The following is a 27,699-nucleotide window of genomic DNA, read 5'->3' on the forward strand; positions in this document are numbered from 1 at the left end:
TAATGGCTCCATCCACACCACTGTTCATATTGAAGCCACAAACACAACAACAGTAATTGGATTTCGAAAGTTGCCACCCTTTGCACATAAAAAAATTACTTCCATTCAGCTTGGTCACGCAGGGACGGGGTATCAGCAGTGATGAAAATTTCCTGAAGGTCTCATGAAGGCCTATGCTAAAACCTAGTGCACAAACAGATTCCCCTTGGCATACCTTCACACACTCCTAATCCTCCCACCAACCCCAAGAATCAGCTATAAAGGAGCCCCCCCCCCCTCCCCCCCTCCATCACCCTAGGATGGAATAACTGAACCATCCCCTTTACTAAGGCTTTGACGGTCTATAATCATGTACAGGAAAGAGGGAAATCCTACCAAATATCCTTCTCACACCTCCTGAAGTGGTATTCCATCACCAACCCAACCTACACAACATCCTTGTCCATCTCTATGCCACTTCCACACCCAAACCCTTGACACGTAGGTCATAGCCCTGATGAAGACCCAGCTGCAAGACCTGACTAACAAACTCACCCAGTATTTCCTACTCCAGCCCTTTCACTGGCCAATCCTATGTCATATATATCAAATCTGCTGCAATCACTAAACTATTTCAGTATGATAATCAACCAGCTGTCCACCAAGATCGATGTCCACTGCCAAACTGTGGCCAAGAACATAGTTGACCAACCAGTGGCACAACAGGCAGCTGAGAACATATTCAAGTTCAGTGGTTGCTTCACAACTTGTGTCATCTAAACCCTTCTCTCCAGCATTAGCTTTCCTTAACTGCACTTATTGTAGGAGATATCCTTGCAACGTATCCTTGGCCCCTGCCTCGGTCTCTGCCAATTCGCTGTCCCCACACCCACTAACCATCAGTTTTCCCTGCCTCTGTCATGTTACTCCCTCCCTATCCACACCAAGTCCAAATATCTACTATCACATGCTTAGCCTGTGCACCTGCCACTCTTCCCTCCTGCATTCCTCGGTAACAATTCTGTTGCCTCACTTTGAGGTGCCAGCTACCCACCCCAACCCCTCTTCCTGCCTCCCACCTCTCTTCCTCCCCCCCCCCCTCCCACCCAAATGGTCTCTTTTACTCCCAAATCATTTACTCTGGCAGAACTTTCCATAAATCTACAGTTCGTTTTCTCAGATCACTTCTAAATATCGAGCACTTTTGTGTGTTGCTTCTCAAACTCCAAATCATTAAAATAATTCAATTGGGCTCACAGTTGTTGAACATTCTTATTGCAGGAATCATAAGTGTAATGAGAATTACAATCCAGAGGAGAAACCTCCAAGTATCTTAAGTCTGTCTGTTAATGTATAACTTAACACATTCCATGTCTCCGAAACACTTACTTTCTCTCTTTCTTGCCCTCTCACCTACATACATAGGACAAATGAAGTATAACTGGAATTTTGACTTAAATTTTCATTTAATAAATAAAATACGCTTAAATTCGCTTATGGTGGTTGTCATATCAAATTTCTTTTTACAGGATTTGAATTATTCACTCTTGTTAACCATTCACACATGGAGAACTTTACCTGATGAATTGTTGGCGCTGCATGATTTGTGGGAAGCCAGGTGGTGGCTGCTGGGGACCCATAAATTGCGTTGAAGGCATACGGTTGCGCAACATCTGCGACAGTGCCTGCTTCGATTGGTTTAGAGGCCGTTCAAATCGTGGACCGCCTACTGGAACAGAGTTCACTGTTCACTAGTATCTGCACCTAAATAGTCTTATTAGTGACAATATTGATAAAGCCTTGAATCTGAGACTTTTGCCTTTTGTGGGTTAACACTCTAACAACTGAGTAATACAACTACGACTCACAACCTGCCCTCACAGCTTTACTTCTTTTAACTTACATATCTTTTCTCCCTGAAGTGTTAGTCCTGCAAGGCGTGCAGGAAAATTATTGTGAAGTTTCGAAGGTAGGGGAAGAAGTATTGGTGGAAGTATAGCTGTGAGGCTGGGGAGTGAGTAATGCTTGGATAGCACAGTTAGTAGAGCCCTTGCTGCAAAATGCAAACGTCTATGGCTTTAGCCCTGGTTCGGTACATAGTATTAACTGTCCAGGAAGTTACAAAACAACAAACACTCGAGTGCAGAGTGAAAATTTATTCTAGAAACTGTTATATTACTGTAAAAAATATCACAAGGTACTGAAAGCACATGTGATGTGGAGTTCACTTTCACAATGTTACCAATACATTATTAAGGAAAGAAATAAGTAAATAAATAAAAATAGTTAACATATTACACACATGAGGATTATTTACTTACCAGCTGTCAAAACAGGACAAACTGAAAAAGACCTAGCAGATAAACAAATTCAAATTGTGCTCGTGTGTTTAATTTTAGCATGTTAATTCCATAATTAGGAAGAAAAATGGAAAAAAGAAAGAACTAAAAGGAACAATACACATATGCTGAAATGAAGGAAGAGTCACTCCCTACCCAAAAATCAGGAGAGAGAAAGTACAGGAAATCATTTGGAAGTGACAGTCAAACTGGTTAGTTATCATTATACAATATGCCACAATAACAACCTCACGATTTTGGGACTGCATAGAAATTTACTGCAGATCTACTTTTGGTGTACTTCATAAGCAAAACATACCAAGTAGTTATTGATGTAGTAGCAAAGCACCATACCAGTGTTATTAAGCATTTGCATCCATTGTTTCAGTCACTACGTTCGCTAGTTTTTCATACGTCTGTCACAATTGTGAAATGTTAATGTAGTAGGAAAGTTCTCACAGAAAATGTAAATGTTGTAGGAAAGTTCTCGCAGAATACACAAGCCTATGCCCCTACATAGAACCAGCTAGACTGACAGTGGCAATGCTGTTTTGTGCAGGTGGGCTGGTTGTGGTGGAGGTGGTGTCTAGTCGGGTGGGTAGAGGGAAAAGGTGGGAAGCAGGGAAATGGACTGCCAGTGGGGGGGCTAGTGGCTTGGAGAGAGGCCGGTTTGCCAACTAGGAATGCAGAAGGAAGTGTTGGCAGATATATGGCTGTGTACAATTGTAATGGCTGGTGGGGAGCAGCACATGCTGAAGTCAATGTGGGGTCATGAATTGGAAGGGGATAACATGGCAGAGGAAAGGGAGCTGTTGGATGGAGGGTGCAAGGCTAATGGATTAGCTCAGACCGAGGCCAGCATGATTACAGGAGCAGAGGATGTGTTGCAAGGATAACTCCCATCTGCGCAGTTCAGAGAAGCTGGTGGTGGTGGGAAGGATTCAGATGGTTCAGGTTGTGAAGCAGTGATGGAAATGAGCATGTTGTATTCAGCTGGATGTTGTACCACTGTGTGGGCAACTTTGTACTTGACAACAGTTTGGCAGTGGCCATTCATCCTGTTAGACAGTTGGTTGGTAGTCACACAACACAAATGGCTGTGCAGTGTTTGCAGCAGAGTTGGTATATAACATGGCTTGCTTTCACAGGTGGTCCTGCCTCCGATACGATAGAATAAGCCTGTGATAGGACTGGAGTAGGAGGTACTAGGTGGGTGGGCTGGGCAGGTCTTGCACGTTGGTCTGTCCTGAAATGAGGAACATCTTGCTCAAGATCATTCCCACCCTCCTAAAGTGGTATTCAATTTCCCACCCTTAACATTCCCATCTGTGAAAGCAGCCGTGTCACATACCAACTCGCAAACACTGTGGAGCCTTTTATGTTGGTATAACTACCAACCAGCTGTCCACAAGGGTGAATGCCACCACCAAACTGTTGTCAAAAGCAAAGCTGACAATCTGGTGGCACAACATGCAGCTGAGCACAACATGCTCAATCTCCACATCTGCTTCACAGCCCTAGCCAACTGGATTCTTCTCTCCACTACCAGCTTCTCTGAACTATGTAGATGGGAGTTACCCTTACAACACATCCTCTGCTGTTGTTGTCCTGGCCTCAATCTCAGGTAATCCACTGTCCCTGCACCCTCCACCCAACATTTTCCCCTTCCTCCATCCTGTCACCCCCTCCCAGTTCATGTCCTCATGTCGCCTTCTGGGGGTGCTGCTTCCCACCGACTGCTCCAACTATGCCTGCCACCCCTCCCTCCAGCATTCATAGCCGGTAACCTGGCTTCCCTCTGAGCCACCAGCCACCCACTCCCAGTCCCAGTCCCTCTCTCTCTAGCCTAACTGATACTACTCCACCACACCCAGGCCACCTGCCACAAAACAGCATTGGACTATTGGTCTAGCGGGTACCACATGGGGGCATAGAGAGAGTGAGTTTACTCAAGCTTGTCAAATGATAACTCTGAAAGCTGCTCACAAGTTTTCCTTCTTTTGTGTGTATCTATGACAACTCAATACTTCTGCTTTTTGGTGAGTGGTCTCCTTTTATCCTAAAATATTTACAACTGTACTATAGATTGTTATGTAGTACATATAGTAGAGGTCTTCCCAATTACATATTGTTTTGGAATGATGTAACTGTTTTGTTGCAACCACCTGTTACATTCATCAAAGCAAATCCTTATGGCATCTTCAAGTGTTTAAGTGTCAAATTGTGTTGAGCAAAAACCACTCTTTGGCATGAGATAAGCTAGTACTTTCAGTTTAAGCTTTATGGATGTGTGATAGTGCAAGAACTAAGGAAAACAAGTCAATCTTTTGTGATGACTCCAGTTTCCATAGAAGACAGAAAGTGAACAGGAACAACTATTGGACTTGAAGCAATGAAATTCCAAGGACTTCTTTGGAACACATTTACATCTGCATCTATACTCTGAAAACCACTGTGAAGTGTATGGCACAGGGTACATCACACTGTACCAGTTATTAGGATTTCTTCAAATTCCATTCACTTATGGGATGTAGGAAGAATGACTGACTGAATGCATCCGTGCATGCAGTAATTATTCTAATCTTATCCTCATGATTCCCATGTGAGTGATACATAGAGGATTTCAGTCTATTCCTAGAGTAAATATTTAAAGCCAGTTCTTGAAACTTTGTTAACAGACTTTCTTGGGATAGTTTACATCTATCTTCAAGAGTCTTCCAGTTCAGTTCCTGCAGTATCTCTAGGACACACTCCCAGGGATTAAATAAATCTGTTGCCATTCATGCTGCCCTTCTCTGTATACATTCAATATCCCCTATAAGTCCTGTCTGGTACGAGTCCCACACACTTGAGCAATATTATAAATCTGGTAGCACGCTTAATGTGTAAGCGATCTCCTTTGTGAACTGATTGCACTTCTCCAATATTCTACCAATAAGCTGAAATCTACCACGTGCTTTATGCATGACTGAACCTACGTGATCATTCCATTTCATATTCCTACAAAGTGTTATGCCCTGGTATTTGTATGTGTTGGTCGATTAAAAGAGTGACTCACACATATTATAGTAATAGGGTACTACATTTTTTTATTTTTCATTTTGTGAAGTGCACAGTTTTATGTTTCTTAACATTTACAGTAAGTTGCCAATCTCTAAACCATTTTGAAATCTTACCAAGATTTGACTGAATATTTATGCAGTGTCTTTAGGATAGTACTTCATTACAGACATCTGCATCGTCTGCAAAAAGCCTAATGTTAGTACCAATATTGTCTGCAAGGTCATTACCAACAACATGAACAACAGGAATCCCAACACACTTCCCTGGGGCACACCCAAAGTTATTTCTGCATCTGATGATGACTCTCCATTCAAGATAACATGCTGTGTCCTCCCTACCAAAAAGTCCACAATTCAACCACAGATTTTACTTGAGACCCAATATGATTGTATTTTTGACAATAAGTGTAGTTGTGGTACTGGGTCAAATGTATTCCAGAAATCAAGAAATACAGCATCTACCTGATTCCTTTGATTATGCGAGAAACGTGCGAGATGGGTTTCACATGTTTGATGTTTTCGGAATCCATGCTGGCTGGCATTGAGGAGGTCATTCTGTTCGGGAAACCTCATTATGTTTGAGTTCAGAATATGCTCTAAGATTCTACAACCAACTGATGTCAAGGATATTGGACAGTAGTTTTATGGATCACTACTACCACCCTTCTTGTACACGAGTGTGACATGCGCTTTTTTACAAGAACTGAGCATGGATTTTTGTTTGACGGATCTACGTTAGATGATATGGTAGTTAGAAGAGGGGCTTAACTCAGCTGTAAATTCACTATAGAATTTGACAGGGTTTTCATTGGGTCCTGGAGCTTTGTCCAATTTTAATGATTTCAGCTGCTAATCAACATGACTGACATTAGTACTTATCTCACCTTCTCAGAGATATGAGGATTAAATTGGGGCAACTCTCCTGGGTTTCTGTTTGTAAAGGGATATTTGAAAATGGAGGTAAGCATTTCAGTTCCTGTCTCATTCACTAGGGACTGGACAATGACTTTGGTGCCACTAACAGCCTTTACATACAACCAGAATTTCTTTGGGTTGTGCAAAATATTAAGATTGTTTGATAACATTCTGCTATAATAGTCATTGAAGGCATCACACATTACTCTCTTGACAACCTTTCATTCAACATATCTCTATCTACAGCAGTACACTTTGTTTTACATTTATTATGCTGTAATCTCTGTTTCTTTACAGAGACTGTATACCATGGAGGTTCCCTCTCATAATGAACTGTTCTACTGAGTACATATCCAATGCATGCTCAACTATTCTTGTAAACTTGAACCATAGTTCCTCTGTATGCTACTGCCCTGTACTGAGTTCCAAATTCAGGTATGACAATACTGATTTTTTTATCTAGTTCACTTAACATACATGTCTTTCTCCTTGCTTTAGTGTCCTTTGTACTTTGGCAATCATTGTTACCACAGCTGTGTCATGTTCACTGATACTGGTTTCGATGTGGATATCCTCAAACAGTATAGATCTGTTTGTTGCCATTAGATCCAATATACAGTATTTCCATCATGAGTAGGGTTCTTAATTATCTGTTCTAGACAGTTTTCAGAGAAGGCATTTAGTAATGTTTCACAGTACGTCTCATCATGCCCACTACTAACAAAACTGTAATTTTCCCAATTGATTGTTGGATGATTAAAAGTCTCCACCAATGATTAAAGTATGATTGGGGAACTTAGATACAAGTGAATTGAGGTTTTCTCTAAAGTTTTTGGTAACATCAGGAGATGAATCTGGTGAACAATAGAAGAATCCAATTATCATTTTATGCTCACTCCTGATACTGAGTCGTGCCCAAACAATCTCACATGCAACCTCAATTTATACCTCAGTGGATTTGAGGTTCTTGTCTGCTGGGACAAATACACCACCTCCATTTCCCATTTGTATATCCCTTCAATATACACTTTCATTTTCCCCAAGAATCTCACTACTTTTCATGAGAGCTTCAAACTCTGGCACTTTGTTGTGAATGCTTTGGTAGCTTACCATTATGATTTTGATATTCTCACTTGTGGGAGGCATTTCTTTTGCTCTTACACTGATACTTCTGGGTTTTCTACAGCTATTGTTATCTGGAATGGATGGAGAATTGTCTAATCTAAAAAGCCCTTGTGTGCATCTCACATACAGTCAGCTACCTGTGTCACAGCCTCTGATGTGTGGTGCACGCCTGACCCATTGGGATGCAATTTTCCTTCTTTCCCTGCTGTTGTTTATTTTGTGAGATTATACCAGCAATAGCGGGAAGTTGCATCCCTGGCCGATATAACGGAGCAATATTTTGCCAACTCCAATACACCACCAGATGAAAGTAGTATTATCTTTATCCTCTCTTCTCAGAGGGTGCCAATTCCCTGTCAATCCAACTGTGGTTGAGATCCCTTGAATGCTTCGGTAAGTTCTCTCTATTGCTCTACTAAATAATACTAAATAAATAGCCACACTTCTCACAAACAGGGGTATATTATGCCCAACATTTTCATTATTACTTTTCACAACATAATTAACAATTGCTATGGTAATACCACTCTCGTGAATACATTCAAACGGCTGCACATGCATACTGTACGACCTGAGAGAAAAACCAGAAAAACAGCTACCGCTCTCTAATTGTTCATTATGCCCTTGTTGGTGTGTCATTTACTTTATGGCTCTCAGATTTCGGCACTTGCTGCACCATGGCACAAATGACTCCTGGATGACCAGTGGTTGTAATACCATTTTTACTGGTACCCTTCTTGCCAGCTCCATCACTACTCCACATTCGCAGTATATAAGAAAGGAAAATACATAGTTCCCCTTTCCTACTACATTTACCCTTATTCAATTTACTCACAAGCATCTCTTGCCGATTGCTTTCCAATGGTATGTTGGGATGTTTACAAACATCCCAAAACACTACACCATTTAGGGCCATCCTATAGTTCTCCTATGTCGCAAATCTAGGAAGTCTCAGTTTAACTTGTCACAGAACCTTCAAAATCTCTGGTTCAGCCCTTCCACTTGACTCAGAATCAAAAGGCCATGATCATTGCTGGGGCCAATGCTGCAGATTGGGAGTTTTGTTAAAACTCCATGTGCAAGGCTGGTATTCTCAACTTTCTCTGCCAGTCACTGGAATGACCCACATATGATCTCAGAGCTTAGACGATAGGCATCATTTTTTCGAACGTATATCACACTCAGCAGTTGGCTGCATCCTGTTCCCTCAATGGTTGCTGGAATAGCCTCTTGAACATGTTGAATGAGGCCCCCAGGAATGCACACTGAGTGTGCCTAGTGTCCTTTCCTGTCCCTTGCTGCGGTTTCCCCCTAAGGGGTAACATCATTTGCTGTACGTTTGAACTGCCTACAATTAATAGACCACTACTCTTTTGCATTTGCCTCCTACTGAAAGCTGACAAAACAGGTTTCCCCAAAACAGATTGATTCCCACTGGTTCGGTTTCAGTGAAAGACAGCACCTCAAACTTGTTGTTTAGGAGGATTGGTATAACACCCTAATTCCTCCCTGGTCCCTGTCCATCCTGTAAAGGACACGTGGATATGCTATTGACATACCACTTGCAGTCAAGTGGACGAGTAATGACAGATCCACGGGAGAGGATAGTACTTGAGGTAGGTACCTCTGGTGCTGGTATTACAGGTATGACTCAGAGGATTTCTTCCAACACACCGATTCACAACAGTTGGCAATCATTTGACAGTAGTCAGGGTGATTCCCAGTTGCTTATAAATGTCAACCAAGTTGTCCTGTGTTCGGGAACTGCATTCACAGTGGGGCTGCATTTAAGCAGGTGCAATGTGTTACAAGGCAGTGAACAAATAACTATAAGTCTCCATTCATTATCTTTTATTCTGTTGAGCTAAGAAGCTCCTAATTCCTAATTCCTAATAAGAATTGAAGCAAATACACAAAACAAGATTCCTATTTGGCAAACATAAAAGCCTGTGGTAAAAATTACTAGTTTCCTATAATGTTTTGAGGCTAGTTATAGTTGTTAACAAACTTGAAAACAGAGTTAATTGATAATAAATGCAGATAATATACAGGGTTATTCCTCTGTAACAGACAACTAGAGGCAACACAATATATTATCTGTGACAGGAGCTAAATCACAAATGCCAATTTACTACAAATTGCTCATAGATTATGCAAAGGACAATGGTAGCTTCTGAAAATTCCCAAAAACACATGTTTATTGGCTCTGATACACAATGAAATCCAGGGGTGACGTATTCTCTGGCTGAAGTGTAAATCACAAATGCTGATTTGCTATGAAATAAATTATGTATGGAAAACACTTGTATAGATTCGTAAGCGTCTGAAAATTCTCAAAAATATCCTATTTGTTGTGTAACTGTACAATGAAATTAGAGAAGAATTGTTTTGAATGAAAATAGGCCTATGATTCTCAAAAATTTTAGAAGAGCACTATTAAGTTTAAACCTACAATTGATGATAACACTGGGAGTTTATGGCCACACTCATGAATGTTCGAAATTTCACAACATATCACAATACAAACAGATACTGATACAATAAATGAAAGATTATGCAGAAGCAACAAGGAACAGAAAAATATGCAACTCTAGAACATCAGATTGGCACCGAATATTGTGCACGCAGTCTCACACAAAGGAAAATTCTGAAGTTAGCTTTGCGAATTGCTCAGATTTTCACTTAGCTGATTCTGTGCACACTTCTACACTGGCATGGCAAAGAAGAACACTGCAGCATGAGTTTTTCTTGGACAAAATCACTAAAACGTGCAGCACCAACAAAGCATGTGTTCTGCCTGTTGTAGCTAACACTTTGTGACATCTCAAAACTGCTAAAATTACTGTCAACTGAAGATGACAAAAATCTACGCCACCCAAATGTTGCCAAGTTTTAAGAATGCTATCCAAAGCATTACCTATGTATCTTAGCAATAGATCTTACATTACAATAATCCTTGACAGAGAAGTCCAAGACCCCACACTGAACAAGAAAATATTGCTGGGATGCTAACAAATGAACAAGGGCTATCTGTAAACATATATCACATACATCTTAACATCTGGCTGTAAAAACCTAAATACAGGGGGAGAAGGAGAAGAGCAATATTATGATCTTAACATAGGTCAATGCAGATTTTTAATAATCCCATGCCAAGAGAGTTATCTGTTATGATTCTGGATGGGATATATCCATTTTTTTTTCCTTCACACAAATTCATTACTACATGCAGGTACATTGGTAATTCAATATTGGTAATCATAAATCACAAACAAAATCTACATTCTGTTTTTACAATGATGTTCTACACTACAATACTGGAAAAAGATTAGCAAAATATTTTTGAGTGACTGTTCCTTACGAATTTTAGAAAAAAATGAAGTAATCGTGCTCGATTTTCTTTTCTCAAGGTTTCTCTGAATAGTTTTTGCCTCCCTTTCTTTCATTCTATCTTCTACTTTCATGCTTTTTGCACCCTCAAGCATATTGTGGACTGATTTTCAATCATTTTAATGTTTTTCCAGTTTAGCTGAAGCTTGAGAGAGAAGTTCTCTTTGTGCCTCCTTGGATAGCTGGTGTTCTTTTCGCCTTTCGTTCAGAGCAACAGTCTCATAGTCAATTGCGTTTTCATGTTAATCATCTTTTTAATCTCTTCTCCAAGATGCCTTTTGGTTTTCTTCAAAATCAAGTCTTCTTTTCCTTTCACATTCTACCTTAGAAACAGCATAACTTGCATGTGCTTGCTGTTTTTACCTTATGAGCTGTGAGTCAATGGACACAAAAAGAAAACGAGGGTATTGTTTCAAAGTGTCCCTCATAGTCAAAGCACTGTTTGAATATATTTCAGTGATCGCTGTCTTGTCTTCTCCTAATGTGTGCTTCGAAGTGGAATACCTTCTTTCTATGTTTGCATTTCCATGGGAAAAAGTAAGAGAAGCCTTAACAAATTTTGAAACATTTGGATGCCTTAAATCTAAGGATCATGTTTCTCTTTTTGAGATGTGCTGCTGCCCGTAAATGTCAATATTGCTGTTATCTAATGCTAGGCCATCTTTTTCAAACTGTAGAACCTTTCATTTGTCTAATAAGTAACCTTGCCAGATATCGAAAGGCATCATTTTAGATACACTTACCATGTCACTGCAACTTCTGCTCTTTATTCTTTCTTGGGATCTGAACAGATAAAACTTTTCAATGGTGCACTTGATAAGCATGTCTTTCCATCACATGTTTGCAAGCTGTGATGTAACATTTCTGGGCATTCTTTAGAAATCACGGCTTGTCATATTCTTCCAGTTTATTAAGCTCTTCAGTTACCTGCCCACTAACAACTAGCTGTTTATGAGGAAGCAGATTCTCCAATGTAAAGAGGTCATTATGAAGCGCTTAAGAAGTACTCTCAATTTTTCTGAAAGCAGAAACCTTCAACACATGACCCAAAAAACCTTGAAGTATGGTTTCTATTTCTATATGCAACTTTTGAATCAAAGGCGTTTGGCTTTCAAGTGTTGGTAACTTACTGAATAGCTCTGCAGATGAATTCATCAAATGAAGTTCTGCTTTCATTTGAGACTTTTTTAAAGCACTCACAATGACACTGTGCAATTTGGACAGAGCTGTAAACAAATTCTTTTTTAGAAGTATATGCTTAAGAAAGTAATATTGAATACTATCCCAATGTTCCAGAACCCTGTTGGCTGAAGGTCATAAAGTAAGCCACATTGTTGCTGTATGCCTCAAAACTTGTGATGTGGAACATCAACTTTGATTGAATCCCTTCAAATTCTTCCCAGCAAACAGGCCAACCATCAAAACAATGTTAAATATTAATCAAAAATTTCAGTGCTCCTTCACCTAAACACTCCAAAGGCTTTACACAGGCATTATGCAGTGAATGAATGTTGCAACTTTTGATGTTTATGAGTTGTTGCCTCAGGTATCCTGGCCATGACTATCTAAAAGCCTAAACGTTGGTCTGTATGATCCCAGCACAAGTCATTTATTTAGGGACAAGTTGGATTCAGAAGGTACTTGAAATAATTTCTGATGTAATGGTCCACCATCTGCTTTGCTGATAAAGGTAGTTCTTAGGTTATGTGTTGTTATGCAACACTTACTCTCCAACCAAAATGTAATGGTTGTTCACAATTTTTTTCCTTAACATCGTAGTTTCATCAAAGCTCAAGAATATAATGAACATGCTTCATGCATAAGTTCCACGAAATACAGTGCCAGTGCATCAGTTATTGGTTATCTCATTTTCTTAGATGAATGTGAAAAATGTTCAGGAAAATTATCAGGGAAAATCATTTCAAAAACATTACAAATATCATTTGGTGCACTGCAGAGTAATTCAAAATCACTGTCTTCATTGTGCAAATCAATTCAGCAATGGTGTCACTATCCTTTGAATTTAACATCCGTATTGCTAGCACATGTACAGGAAATTGAGGCTGTCTTTGAGCTGAACTTCTAAATGTAACTGATGAGGTCCACACTTTATTTCAAAGTTACACTTACATTTTGTTAAAAGTGAGTTGTTAAAAACTGCCTGAAAACCTTTCATCTCAAAGTTAACAGAGCAAGAACACACACTACAAAATATTTCACTTTCACTAATTTTTTCCTCTATTCAGAGATTTTACTTTTTTTAAGTTTATTTTCAAAATTGAACAAAATGCCAAAGCAGCAATTTTGTCTTTACAGCAAAATTTTGAATATTTATCAAAAATAGAAGCAGTTGTAATAGAGGAATAGTTGACACTACTAGCAGTAGTGCAAAATATTATAAAAACTCAAAAAATCAAAAAAGAATAATTTATCTCAAATTTTAGAAGCCCCTTGGTTTAAATTTATCTACTTTTACCACTGAGCAGTCCAAAAAGTTAAGTGAATCAACCTGTATATAGAAGATTGGAAGTAAAAGCAATACTTATTTTTTCCTTACTGGCAAAAAAGGTAGAAAAAAGTGACTAAAGGTAAGAAAGGTGACTGACTCCTCACCCTGAGTTTTAGGATATAATCAAGCTAACAGAAGAGACGGCTGCATAGCATCTTCTATTTATCAACATAAAGGAACATAATAGGGATAAAATTGTACTCAGAATGAAAAGAAGGTAGTAATGGAATCAGTCACTCAGTCAACAAATGGGAAAAACTACAGGCAGATTAGTTGCACAATTACAAACAATATTGAAGATATAAATAAATCACAAGCACGTTTTCGACTATGCTACTTAAGGCTAACATTTGATAATAAATATTGCCGAAGCCCTTACGTGTTATATTAATGGAATCTTCCATCGGTTCTTGGTAGAACAACATTATAATAAATGAAAAGCAAACTGGCACTTCCCTTATGTGTTGCTAAAATTCATTTTGGCAGAAGATTAAGGTGATGACTGAAGACAATAAGCATTTGTTCCACTGAAATGTTGCAAAGTTTAAATAACAGCATCCAAAACAGAACCTATTAGATTGTGATAGTCTTTTCCAGAGACATCAAACAAGAAAATGTTGCTGAGATGTAAGAGGATGGCAAAAATGTACAAGGGCTGCCTGTAAACAGATAACATATACATCTTGACATTTGACTATAAAAGCTGAATACTGGGGAGAAAGGAAAACAGGAATAATAAGAGTTTAACATGGGCCATTACAGATAGAACAGCAGTCCACTTTTAATAAGGATTGACGTTGAATGTCCTGCCAATGAGGATGTCATTAACAAAGGAGCACAAGCTCGTACAGCAGGAAATGCAGAAGGAAATTGGCTCCATCTTTTTTCAGAGGAAACAGCCCAACATTAGTCTTTAGCAATTTAGGGAAACTACAAAAAACCTAACCGTGGGTGGCCGGGCACAGATTTCAACCATAGTCCTCTTGAATCTGAATCCAGTACCTTAAGCACTGCACCACCCATTCGGTTAGTTCAGTTGGAGAAAGGATGATTTAAACTTGCTCAAAAAAAAAACCAATCCATTATTTTCCAGATGTGATTTCAGAAACTACAGAAAATGTTACCCTTGAAATAGTTCCCTTCTTTTTTTGGTAGATCAAAATGTGGGCACTTGCATTTTACATTCAATATTTAATTGCATACCTCTAATCTTACTGACTTTAAAACAGCAGCAGAATGTAATCAATCATTTGTTTAAAGATCACAGTGTATAATCTGCCAAAAGACTAAGTAGTTTGCTTAATGATCATAATGTGTAATGTCTCACAAAACCAACCTGGTGGTAACTGCTGCGAATAATACCCATGTTGTTGCTGCTGTTGCTGCTGCTGTTGTTGTTGTTGCTGCTGCTGCTGTTGTTGCTGCTGCTGTTGCTGTTGCTGCTGCTGCTGTTGTTGCTGCTGCTGCTGTTGCTGCTGCTGCTGTTGCTGCTGCTGTTGTTGTTGCTGCTGCTGTTGTTGCTGTTGCTGCTGCTGCTGTTGTTGTTGCTGCTGCTGTTGCTGATTGTATCCCCATTGGGGCTGGGATGGAAACATGCCTGGCTGACTTGGGTAGTTCATATGTTGAACCTGCGGTTGTGGCTGCTGTGGTAAATTAAACATCCATCTGCCATAAATTTCAACAACATTTTCAATCTCTACTTATAAAGATTTATTATGTGATGCTGACAAATCATAAGAGGAGTTAGACTTCACAAAATTTAGTAAAGCAGACAAATCTGTGATAGTTACAGCAAAATTTATGATATAGGAGCAAGGGATGCAATAAAAATATTTTATAAATGGTGGTCCTTAAAAATCATGACAACAAAAGTCACAATCAGCCACAAGAAAAAAAGAGAGCAGAAAAGTATGTGGAAAGAGGGCACAAACTCACAGAAAGAGGAAAATCAATTACACATCTTGGTTAAGAGAGAAAAAAAAGTACAACAGCTGAAAATATGAACAGAATCAAACAGATTTCACAGAATCTGAGAGTCCGTAACACCCATATAAGTCAAATAACATAAACAGGCAGATTTTTTCCTTTTAGCTCTACACAAGCCTCTTGTTTGTACAAACTTATGTATGGGAACTTAAAATGTCAAATAAATTTGAAATGGTGAAGTTTGATAATAGTACTGATAATTACGCAATTAAAAGGACATTACTGAATATACATTAATAATGGAGATATTGTAGGTATTTCACATAAAGTAAGTTCCTACATTACCAACACAATTGGGATACAATCTGGAATGACTTCTGAAGATAATGCATGATTTTTCATGTTACATATCCAGTGTCAAACCTATTTACATCACTGTGCCATTAAAAAAATTATGTTCTAAAATAAAGTTAATGCAGGTAAACTGAGAGATGTGAGCAGCAGAACAGTGTGCAGACTTGTTTTTTAGGTATGAACTAATATTCATTAGGACCCAGAGTTGCCTTTCTTAAGCGTTTTTCATGTTATGTTTAATTACAATATTATCTCTGCTGGTATGCTGGCCGGTATATTCAAACATTCTTGCTATGGAAATTATTGTAGTCAAACATTTCATATCAGTTTTCTTATGCTGATTCTTCTTTTTTGTTTTCACATTTACCACACAACAGGGAGTCATTTATGTGTTGCTCTGCCACCTGTCAAAAACTTTGCTATCCATTGCTATGTAGAACGCATGGAGCAACGATCAACACATCTGGTGAAACATACTGTCAGATTAAAACTGTTTTCTGGGCCATGGCCTAGAGCTAGAACCTTGCCTTTCAGAGGCAATACTCTTATCAACTCAGTGTGCAGACACAGATCAATAGCCCCCCCCCCACCTCTTATTTACAGCTTTTCTTCAGCCAAGAGGAGATGCAAGGCCAGGTTGTGAATCATGCTTGGATAGCTATTTGTAAGACCATTACCTATGAAAGAAAATGTTGCGTGGTTGAGTTCCAGCACATCAAACACTTTTAATATGCCAGGGAGATTCTAAACAATGTCCAGTCCACTGCAGAGTGAAACATTCATTCTGGTAAATTCAATGATGTTTGTCACTCTCAAATTGCACTATTTAAATAATCACAGAGAGAACCTCATAAAATAATACTACGTTATTGGCAATTTGCAAGAATGGAAAAAACTGTAATAATAATGCAAATTTTACTATAAAGGACACACTGCTCAATTTTTTTTATCTTACCATTTGTGTTGTCAAAAGCAATCACAGCCCTTTGTTCTTACTCATTCTGCAGTACTTTATGTACAAATGAATGTTAGTTAATTTCACTCGAATGACTTGAGTGTGAATTCAAGTTTTCATCAAGCTGAAAGTATTCAGGAAGGAGAGTGGCAGGTACAACATTAATTGTGTAATTATACCAACAAAAATAACCAACTTTTGAAAATATAATATAATTTGATACATAAGAAAACTTACTCATGAAATGGCGGAAGGAGAAAACACATACAAAAGTTATGGAAATGTACACTCTTTCAGAGACAGTGGTTCCTCCTTCCAGCACAAGAATTGAAAGGGAACGAAGAGGAATGAAGTGAAAGACTGGTCAGTTTAACAAATGAGGAAAGTTATGGAAAAGTTGTACAGAACCCTAGGTTAGGGAAGACTTACTGGACGGGGTGTGAGGGAAAGACTCACCGTTCCTCCTCATCCCGTATGGTAATCTTCCCCTGACCTGGGGTTCCAGGAACCTTTCTGTAATTCTCTCCATTTCCTACATCTTGTCAGTCCTTTTCCTTCATCCCTCTTCCATGCCTTAAACTCTTCTGCCAGAAGAAGCAGACATTGGCTCTGAAAACTAACTCATGTACATAAATTTTATACGTCTTTTCTTCTGCCGCTGCTTGGTGAGTAGATGTTTTTATTTATCCAATTAATTATTCAGAGGCAGGCACAACAGAGGCAGTGTTAATGTCTGTGTGAGATGCATTCCTGTGAATATGTTGTGGGTGTATGTTGTCCAATTCTGAAGAAGGGCTTTGGGCTGAAAGCTTACTTTTTCACCAGTATTTTTGTTGTGCCTGTCTACAACTCAATATCTCCACTATAAGGTGAGCAGCAATCTATCCTTTTCATAATATCATCATTATTCATTCCTGTATTTCCCATTGTTCAATTAATTATCCATTGTCACAGCAACTGCACCTAAATTTAACTGTTGTTTGTGACACGGAGCACTGCATTTTATTTTTCTAACAGACGTGAATTGTAAATGGTTGCGAAAACACACTTGACCTCTTAGCCACAAACAATCCAGAGCTGATAGAGAGCATCATGACTGATACAGGGATTAGTGATCACAAGGTCGTTGTAGCTAGGCTCAATACCATTTCTTCCAAATCCATCAGAAACAAACGCAAAATAATTTTATTTAAAAAAGCAGATAAAGTGTCACTAGAAGCCTTCCTAAAAGACAATTTCCATTCCTTCCGAACTGACTATGCGAATGTAGACGAGATGTGGCTCAAATTCAAAGATATAGTAGCAAGAGCAATTGAGATATTCACACCTCATAAATTGGTAAGAGATGGAACGGATCCCCCGTGGTACACAAAAAAGGTCCGAACGCTGTTGCAGAGGCAACGGAAAAAGCATGCAAAGTTCAGAAGAATGCGAAATCCTGAAGATGGACTAAAATTTACAGACGCGCGAAATTTGGCACGTACTTCGATGCGAGATGCCTTTAATAGGTTCCACAACGAAACATTGTCTCGAAATTTGGTAGAAAATCCGAAGAAATTCTGGTCGTATGTAAAGTACACAAGCGGCAAGACGCAGTCAATACCTTCGCTACGCGGTGCCGATGGTACTGTTACCGACGACTGTGCCGCTAAAGCGGAGTTATTGAACGCAGCTTTCCGAAATTCCTTCACCAGGGAAGACGAATGGAATATTCCAGAATTTGCAACACGAACATCTGCTAGCATGAGTTTCTTAGAAGTAGATACCTTAGGGGTTGCGAAGCAACTCAAATCGCTTGATACGGGCAAGTCTTCAGGTTCTGATTGTATACCGATTAGGTTCCTTTCAGATTACGCTGATACTATAGCTCCCTACTTAGCAATCATATACAACCGCTCACTCACCGATAGATCTGTACCTACAGATTGGAAAATTGCGCAGGTCGCACCAGTGTTCAAGAAGGGTAGTAGGAGTAATCCATTTAACTACAGACCTATATCATTGACGTCGGTTTGCAGTAGGGTTTTGGAGCATATACTGTATTCAAACATTATGAATCACCTCGAAGGGAACGATCTATTGACACGTAATCAGCATGGCTTCAGAAAAAATCGCTCTTGTGCAACGCAGCTAGCTCTTTATTCACACGAAGTAATGGCCGCTATCGACAGGGGATCTCAAGTTGATTCCGTATTTCTAGATTTCCGTAAAGCTTTTGACACCGTTCCTCACAAGCGACTTCTAATCAAGCTGCGGAGCTATGGGGTATCGTCTCAGTTGTGCGACTGGATTCGTGATTTCCTGTCAGGAAGGTAGCAGTTCGTAGTAATAGATGGCAAATCATCGAGTAAAACTGAAGTGATATCAGGTGTTCCCCAGGGAAGCGTCCTGGGACCTCTGCTCTTCCTGATCTATATAAATGACCTGGGTGACAATCTGAGCAGTTCTCTTAGATTGTTCGCAGATGATGCTGTAATTTACCGTCTAGTAAGGTCATCCGAAGACCAGTATCAGTTGCAAAGCGATTTAGAAAAGATTGCTGTATGGTGTGGCTGGTGGCAGTTGACGCTAAATAACGAAAAGTGTGAGATGATCCACATAAGTTCCAAAAGAAATCCGTTGGAATTTGATTACTCGATAAATAGTACAATTCTCAAGGCTGTCAATTCAACTAAGTACCTGGGTGTTAAAATTATGAACAACTTCAGTTGGAAGGACCACATAGATAATATCGTCGGGAAGGCGAGCCAAAGGTTGCGTTTCATTGGCAGGACACTTAGAAGATGCAACAAGTCCACAAAAGAGACAGCTTACACTACACTCGTTCGTCCTCTGGTAGAATATTGCTGCACGGTGTGGGATCCTTACCAGGTGGGATTGACGGAGGACATCAATAGGGTGCAAAAAAGGGCAGCTCGTTTTGTATTATCACGTTATAGGGCAGAGAGTGTGGCAGATATGATACACGAGTTGGGATGGAAGTCATTACAGCATAGACGTTTTTCGTCGCGGCGAGACCTTTGTACGAAATTTCAGTCACCAACTTTCTCTTCCGAATGCGAAAATATTTTGTTGAGCCCAACCTACATAGGTAGGAATGATCATCAAAATAAAATAAGAGAAATCAGAGCTCGAACAGAAAGGTTTAGGTGTTCGTTTTTCCCGCTCGCTGTTCGGGAGTGGAATAGTAGAGAGATAGTATGATTGTGGTTCGATGAACCCTCTGCCAAGCACTTAAATGTGAATTGCAGAGTAGTCATGTAGATGTAGATGTAGACACAATTTTCTGGGAACTTAATTTTTTTTTTCTTATTTGTTGCCAAGATAAGACATAAATTTGTTGCTTACCACCTCACATCAGTGATATTTTTAGCATAATTTCTTGTAACTATCCGAATTTTTATCTCATTTGTATAAATGTGTCATAGCATATATTTTCTTAAGAGCACACATTTTTTTCATACTTTTATTATTATGTAGTTAAGTCTCTGAACATACTTCTGGGAAATACACAATAGAAAAAAGGGACTTGACAATGATTGTTGGATGGAGCAGATGTAAGGAAACAGCATGAGATTAACTTCATGTGGTGTAAGACAAAAAGAATTAAACAAGAATTTAACTGATCACAAAACAGCTACCTTAGTGAAATGTTAATTATCTCAAGATCTGATATAGCCTTGAATCTCTCAAACTTAATAACTTTTTGTGCACTGAATCAATCCAATGAATACACATAAATTTCATATTTTTGATTATCCAGTTTCATATGGAAGTTATTTCAAACAATATGACTTAATATGTGCATATTAATGATACGAAGAAAATTTTTGGCTTTTTAGTAAAGCACATAGAACCTAAGAATTATGGTTGCAATACTACTTATTTTTTAATATAGAATTAATAATGCTTTGTTAAGGAGATTGGCCAATTTTCTTATGTACCTGACACAATATAGCATAAATGTGTTTTAGAAGTGGAGTGGATGTCTCATGTTGGTGAATTATTTATGGAAGTACTGAGAGCATACAGAGTATGCTAATTACTAATTAGTGACTGGACATTGCTGAATGCATTATTCTGTTAATGGTTCAACATTTTATGCCACAAAAGTGACAATGTTCATGCATGCAATACATTGATAATAAACATCTCATTCAAGCATTTAATTTTATTTATGCTTTATTTACACAAACATTCCACTGGATGACTGAAATAGGAAAAAATGCCCAGTATTAATAATTTCTGTATTTTATTTTCTTTATAGCACTATTCCTATCAAACTGTTGTCTTTGTCTGGTGTGTATACTGAAAACTGAACTGAAACTTGTATCTTTGGTTGGGTGTCTTTCCAACAGCCACAATAACAGATTAATGTAAAGAGAGGAGCATTGTTTACAGCATCTGTGCATGAATTCTGTAAATTCTAAAACATGTTTCTTTCTTTAACGGTTTGAATGTTGGTTCTTTTTAAGATACGAATCAAGGAGGGCTGGGTGTGTTCTCAGAGAACAATCAGACATGTGATTTATAAATGAGTACATAAAGCATCAACAGTGTTTGCTGGAAGATTTTGATAAAAAAGTTTTTGACCAATTGTATCCATACATGTTTGGCTGTGTTCAAAAGGTATGTACCGATGCCCTTTATTCTCCAAATGAAGTTAGTACATTTCTCCTCACACGCTGCTGCAAACAGTGCTGCTGAAATATGGCATGTGGCGATTCGTGAAGTAGGAAATCATCCAAAAGACATACAATTTGTCCCTTAAGACATCATTGATTGTATTCATAATCTCATTGCAAACCTGTACTATGGTCACATAGTGTGGTCCTGTGCTTACTGTACATATGACTTTTTTTTTTTTTTTTAATCAATCAGTTCCACACATGCGTCAATGTTGTGCCGGCATGTCCCTTACAAGGTGAAATGTCCTTGCTATGACAGAAATTTTCCAGAAACTAGTCACTCTGCTTTGTTCGAACTCACTTGCCTGCTAATATTGCACTATTTGACATCAAGAGGCATACTGATACTTGCTTCCAAGCTCGAATTCCATTTCGTACCTCTTCATTCACTGTTCATGATATAACATTATCTTTCTGGTCTCAAAAGAGATGACACTGCAGTACATTTAAGTATGAAATTTCTTTGCAGTCTTAATGACTTCCTGTTGTTGTTGTTGTTGTCTTCAGTCCTGAGACTGGTTTGATGCAGCTCTCCATGCCACTCTATCCTGTGCAAGCCTCTTCATCTCCCAGTACCTACTGCAACCTACATCCTTCTGAATCTGCTTAGTGTATTCATCTCTTAGTCTCCCTCTACAATTTTTACCCTCCACGCTGCCCTCCAATGCTAAATTTGTGATCCCTTGATGCCTCAGAACATGTCCTACCAACCAATCCCTTCTTCTAGTCAAGTTGTGCCACAAACTTCTCTTCTCCCCAATCCTATTCAATACCTCCTCGTTAGTTATGTGATCTACCCATCTAATCTTCAGCATTCTTCTCTAGCACCACATTTCAAAAGCTTCTATTCTCTTCTTGTCCAAACTAGTTATCGTCTATGTTTCACTTCCATACATGGCTACACTCCATACCAATACTTTCAGAAACAACTTCCTGATACATACATCTATATTCGATGTTAACAAATTTCTCTTCTTCATAAACGCTTTTCTTGCCATTGCCAGTCTACATTTTATATCCTCTCTACTTCGACCATCATCAGTTATTTTTTTCCCCAAATAGCAAAACTCCTTTACTACTTTAAGTGTCTCATTTCCTAATCTAATTCCCTCAGCATCACCCAACTTAATTTGACTACATTCCATTATCCTCGTTTTGCTTTTGTTGATGTTCATCTTATACCCTCCTTTCAAGACACTGTCCATTCCGTTCAACTGCTCTTCCGAGTCCTTTGCCGTCTCTGACAGAATTACAATGTCATCGGCAAACCTCAAAGTTTTTACTTCTTCTCCATGAATTTTAATACCTACTCCAAATTTTTCTTTTGTTTCCTTTACTGCTTGCTCAATATACAGATTGAATAACATCGGGGAGAGGCTACAACCCTGTCTCACTTCTTTCCCAGCCACTGCTTCCCTTTCATGCCCCTCGACTCTTATGACTGCCATCTGGTTTCTGTACAAATTGTAAATAGCCTTTCGCTCCGTGTATTTTACCCCTGCCACCTTCAGAATTTGAAAGAGAGTATTCCAGTCAACATTGTCAAAAGCTTTCTCTAAGTCTACAAATGCTAGAAACGTAGGTTTGCCGTTTCTTAATCTTTCTTCTAAGATAAGTCGTAAGGTCAGTATTGCCTCACATGTTCCAACATTTCTACGGAATACAAACTGATCCTCCCCGAGGTTCGCATCTACCAGTTTTTCCGTTCGTCTGTAAAGAATTCGCGTTAGTATTTTGCTGCTGTGACTTATTAAAATGATAGTTCGGTAATTTTCACATCTGTCAGAACCTGCTTTCTTTGGAATTGTAATTATTATATTCTTCTTGAAGTCTGAGGGTATTTCGCCTCTCTCATACATCTTGCTCACCAGATGGTAGAGTTTTGTCAGGACTGGCTCTCCCAAGGCCGTCAGTAGCTCTAATGGAATGTTGTCTACTCCGGGGGCCTTGTTTCGACTCAGGTCTTTCAGTGCTCTGTCAAACTCTTCACGCAGTATCTTATCTCGCATTTCGTCTTCATCTACATCCTCTTCCATTTCCATAATATTGTCCTCAAGTACATCGCCCTTGTATAAACCTTCTATATACTCCTTCCACCTTTCTGCCTTCCCTTCTTTGCTTAGAACTGGGTTGCCATCTGAGCTCTTGATATTCATACACGTGGTTCTCTTCTCTCCAAAGGTCTCTTTAATTTTCCTGTAGGCAGTATCTATCTTACCCCTAGTGAGATAAGCTTCTACATCCTTACATTTGTCCTCTAGCCATCCCTGCTTAGCCATTTTGCACTTCCTGTCAATGTTGTTAGTACAATATTTTACACATTCCCTGAATTTGTATTTATTCAGGCCATTCTTTCTGGAGTACCCAATTTTGATTTCAAATTTGTTAAATGTATTTCAATATACCTCATAATACAAATAAACACACTGGTTATTTGAGCTCTAAAATACCATTGAGAAAACAATATTGGAAATCTGAATTGCTCAGTCTTAAAGAATAAACCACTGCCTATTATGCAGCTTAGTAAAAAAGAAAAAAACTGGAAGATATAATGTATTGGAGTTTAAGTTTTGTATGATTTTTGTTGAACTAATAATGCAACAATAAATCACATACATGGCCACTTATGGAAACAATTAACAAATATACGAAGGCTCACCCTGACAGAATACATAATGAACAAACTGATTTTGCATCTAATGCATATTTTGGCATATTTGATAGCATATTGATGAAGTACCCAGCTCTTCTCTTGACTTCAGAGTCATAACGAGCAAGTAATTAAACTTACGTATCCACCAACGGTATCTGTTTCTAGGTTGATTTCAGTGTGTATTTCATTGATTACTGTGGGACACTGTAAGACAATGGTTGTATGACTACAGCTTTCTAAAAATGTAGCTTTTTGTAATTTATGTTTAGTGAGTTTCTACATTATTCATGTTAATCTCATCCTGTCAGATTTTATACATCTTATTGTTTTTAGTCAGTCTATTTTCTTTCTATTTGTGTTTAACATTGCACGTGTTTCATATGTACTGATAAGCCAAAACACACCTGCTTAATAGCTTGTTTGTCTCTCTCTCTCTCTCTCTCTCTGGAACAAAATACATAAATGATTCTGCATTTCAGGGATCCTATAGTTTGTTGGTAGGTTTGTGGAGGTATGTGGCATTAGATGTCTATGGGCAGGTCACGTAATTCATGCAAATAATGGGCCGCTGATTTGTGTATGCGGTGATGGTGCCTGATAGCAACATAGATGGGTTCCATAGGACTTGCATCAGGTGAATTTGGTCACCGAGACTTCAACATGAGTTCACTATAATGCACCTTAAATCAATGTAGCATGTTCTGGCTTCGAGATGTGGACAATTATACTGCTGAAAGATGACACTGCCGTCGGGAAGACATCATGCGTGAAGGGATGCAGGTGGTTTGCAGCTGTCAGAATGTCTCTCATAGCATAGTACTGCTGCCACGCCCATGGTGCACTGCACATTCCGAGCCACCGTTCACCTGATGATGGAATTTGTGGAGACAATTAGCGAGTGACCTCATGTAGCAACATGTTTACATTGATTGATGGTTGAGTCCTGATTGTCCCATGTCCACTTCAATCATAACTGACGATGCCATTGGATCAATATATGAATATGTTGGGGTGGTCTGCTGCAGAGCTTAATGTACAACAATGTATGATGAACGGTGTGCTCCAAAACACTTGTGCATGCACCAGCACTGTGCTCTTTTGGCAGAGATGCCACAGATCACCATCTATCTTACTTTAAGGGGCTGGTAAGTCTCCGAACCCCACATTCTGTGAAGGGTTGTGGGCATCCCACTATTTAGCACCTGGTGGTAGTTTCACTGTCCATCTACCTCTTTCTGTAGATGCTTACGGCAGTAGTACATGAACATTCACCCAACTTCACTATTTGCAAGATACTCGTTCACAAGCTCTATGTAATAATGATCTGCCCTTTGTCAAAATCTCTTACATCAATGGATTTCCCATTTGCAGCCCATATCTTCACCGTGGTGATTTTCCATCAACGTCTACACTACACTGCTTACATACTTCTGTTACCACATCGCAGGCTTGCAATGTCACCAAGTGGCATCCAATGTCACAGTGGGCAGTGTTTTGTGTGTATAATGTGAACTAATGCATACAACAGACAAACTTTAATAACTGTTAGCATATGAGCATTTGTCTTTTCAACTAATAGTCTGTCTATGTCATTAAGGAGAACGATATTTAATTGACTGTGACGTGTGGCAAATATCAGGTGATTATATATATATATGCCCTTTGTATACACTTCACCTATATTTTTTGTTTCATGCTATTTTTCTGTTAAGCAGAGTGTAAACATATCAAACCTCTAATACAATTTTGCACAGGCATAGTTTATGAGTTTGTATTTTATAGCTGTCTACAGTTACTATAAACAATTGGCATGTAGGGCAGTCATGCTAAATATAAGTTCTGTTGATAGTGGCCTCTCCATGCCATCTTGCATTAATGATATAGATAATTCATATTATTTTTTGGCAAAAGATAGACTCTCTTACGGTGCTACTCCTACATGAAATCTTGGCCCATGATTAGCTCTTACATTGTCAAAATAAATCTTTTATCTGAAATTGTGCTCATATTGTATTAAAATTATTGCTTCAAATTGACTTTAATTAAACCACTGATTTAAATACTGCAGTGTTATACTTTAACAGTCTGTTTCACAGTATTAGTTAATTCTATTTAATAAAGACTCTTTCCTCTTTCCAATTTTTTTTATATTATTATATGCTAGCATTATGGTTAGCAAATTTGTAGAAGGTTTTATTGACTTTTATTGAAACTGTTTCAATCATCTATTTACTCCATAAATGGCTAATGAATATTTCATGTAACCTGGATGAGCAATGGTGCGTTGTGCTGCAGACATGTCAATCATTGCTGCATGTCAATATGCTAAGTTTATATAAATTCAACATGTTTGTTAGAGTAATGTATATTACAAATCTGATGCACTTCTTATGGCAAGATGCCCCCATCTTACTGTTTTGTAGGTCTCGAGATAGTCATTATAGACCAAAATTAAGAACCTGATGTATAACTGGAATAATTGTAAAAATATCCATGTGGTCCATTCCATTGTCATACAGTATATAAATTTATACACAGAATGTGCGCCTACTGCCACTCTAGCCTGTGGGGCTCTAATATGACCTACTTCACTCAGGTTCTCAGTTATTTAGGGGGAGGCAGGAGGGTGTAAGAAGAAGGGAAATATGACAGGCAATGTGAGGGATGGATAGGTAGTGCTGTGGGTGATACAAAAAAATCAAGGATGGCACTGTAACTTGTCTTATTGAATAACAAACATTATGCATGGTAAAAGTACGGCACTAACCTGAACTGGCTGCTGAATTGCTCCCATAACAGGTTGTCCCGGCCCAACTTTAGCACGTCTCCGATTACGCTGTGCCTTCGGTCGTTTGCCTCCAGTTCCCCGCGGTGACTGGTCCGCCGAATTTGGTGTGTCTGCCTTGCCCTCATCCTTCAACTGGGTGCAGTACACACATGAACACTACACTTCAGGATTAGAATGAGTTCGCCCACACGGAAGCACACTACGCATTTCACACTGGTGCAGAGAGAGGAGCACAACACAAAAGCAGCTGCCTGAGCAAAGTTTAGCAGGAAATACTTAGATGACATCAAGAAGATAAGAAATATGTATCTCAAACACAAGTAGCCCTTCTAGAAAGCAAAATGAAAAAGACACCAAATAAAGCCAGTACACTACTCCAAATTCAGGACAAGCCGTATGGGCAACACAGAAAACTTAAATGTGAAAGACTTTTACAATAACAATCAAACAATAAAATAAGGAATTGAAAGCATACATGCTGCACAAAATTCAAATGAATAACACAAAGAAAAATCACTCACAGAATTTGTTTCACTATTTGGCAGATAAAGCAATAACTACACACACACACATGAATGGATAGTACAAATATAAATGAAATACATGTAATTATCAATGTGATGCATATTGTGTTAAATAACAGTTTTGTTCATTTCTTATTTTTTTAAACAAGCACCTCAATACATATAGGCAAAATGGAAATGGAAGTTAAGACCATATGCGTCCCTAGGCCTGCAAACATTTCACCTCAAAGTAACATTTCCCAATCTAGTTTCAATATTCTCTGTTCACTAATTGTATGCAATAAACAGCTGTTACATAATGAGCTCTCACACCAGTATAACAACTTCAGAACCTCCGTTAGCCATTTGGATGATGAGAGCAAAATATCACTGGAGAATAAAGGAGAACAGAGAGAGATTACATCAGAAATTCCCCAACTCCCCATATTATGACTTTAAGCCTTATATCATATGGGAGACCAATAAAAAAATTTCTGACACACAAGAATTGTT

The 27,699-nt window shown here is 38.7% G+C and overlaps 1 protein-coding gene across 4 annotated transcripts in view; it reads right to left on the minus strand.

Moving 5' to 3' along the window:
• LOC126336849 (mediator of RNA polymerase II transcription subunit 12) overlaps window positions 1–27,699 on the minus strand; it is a 356,148-nt gene that overhangs the window by 54,172 nt on the left and 274,277 nt on the right. For 2 of the 4 annotated variants that reach the window (XM_050000939.1, XM_050000937.1), the window contains exons 35-37: window positions 26,663–26,839; window positions 14,656–14,962; window positions 1,558–1,708 (exon numbers count right to left, since the gene is read on the minus strand). In XM_050000939.1, coding sequence (XP_049856896.1) covers window positions 1,558–1,708; window positions 14,656–14,962; window positions 26,663–26,839 — 635 coding nt within the window. The remainder of the gene's footprint in view (window positions 1–1,557; window positions 1,709–14,655; window positions 14,963–26,662; window positions 26,840–27,699) is intronic. The other 2 variants (XM_050000940.1, XM_050000938.1) reach the window with 2 other exon arrangements.

Source organism: Schistocerca gregaria, chromosome 2 (genome assembly GCF_023897955.1).
Source record: "Schistocerca gregaria isolate iqSchGreg1 chromosome 2, iqSchGreg1.2, whole genome shotgun sequence".
In the NCBI taxonomy this organism is placed as follows: domain Eukaryota; kingdom Metazoa; phylum Arthropoda; class Insecta; order Orthoptera; family Acrididae; genus Schistocerca; species Schistocerca gregaria.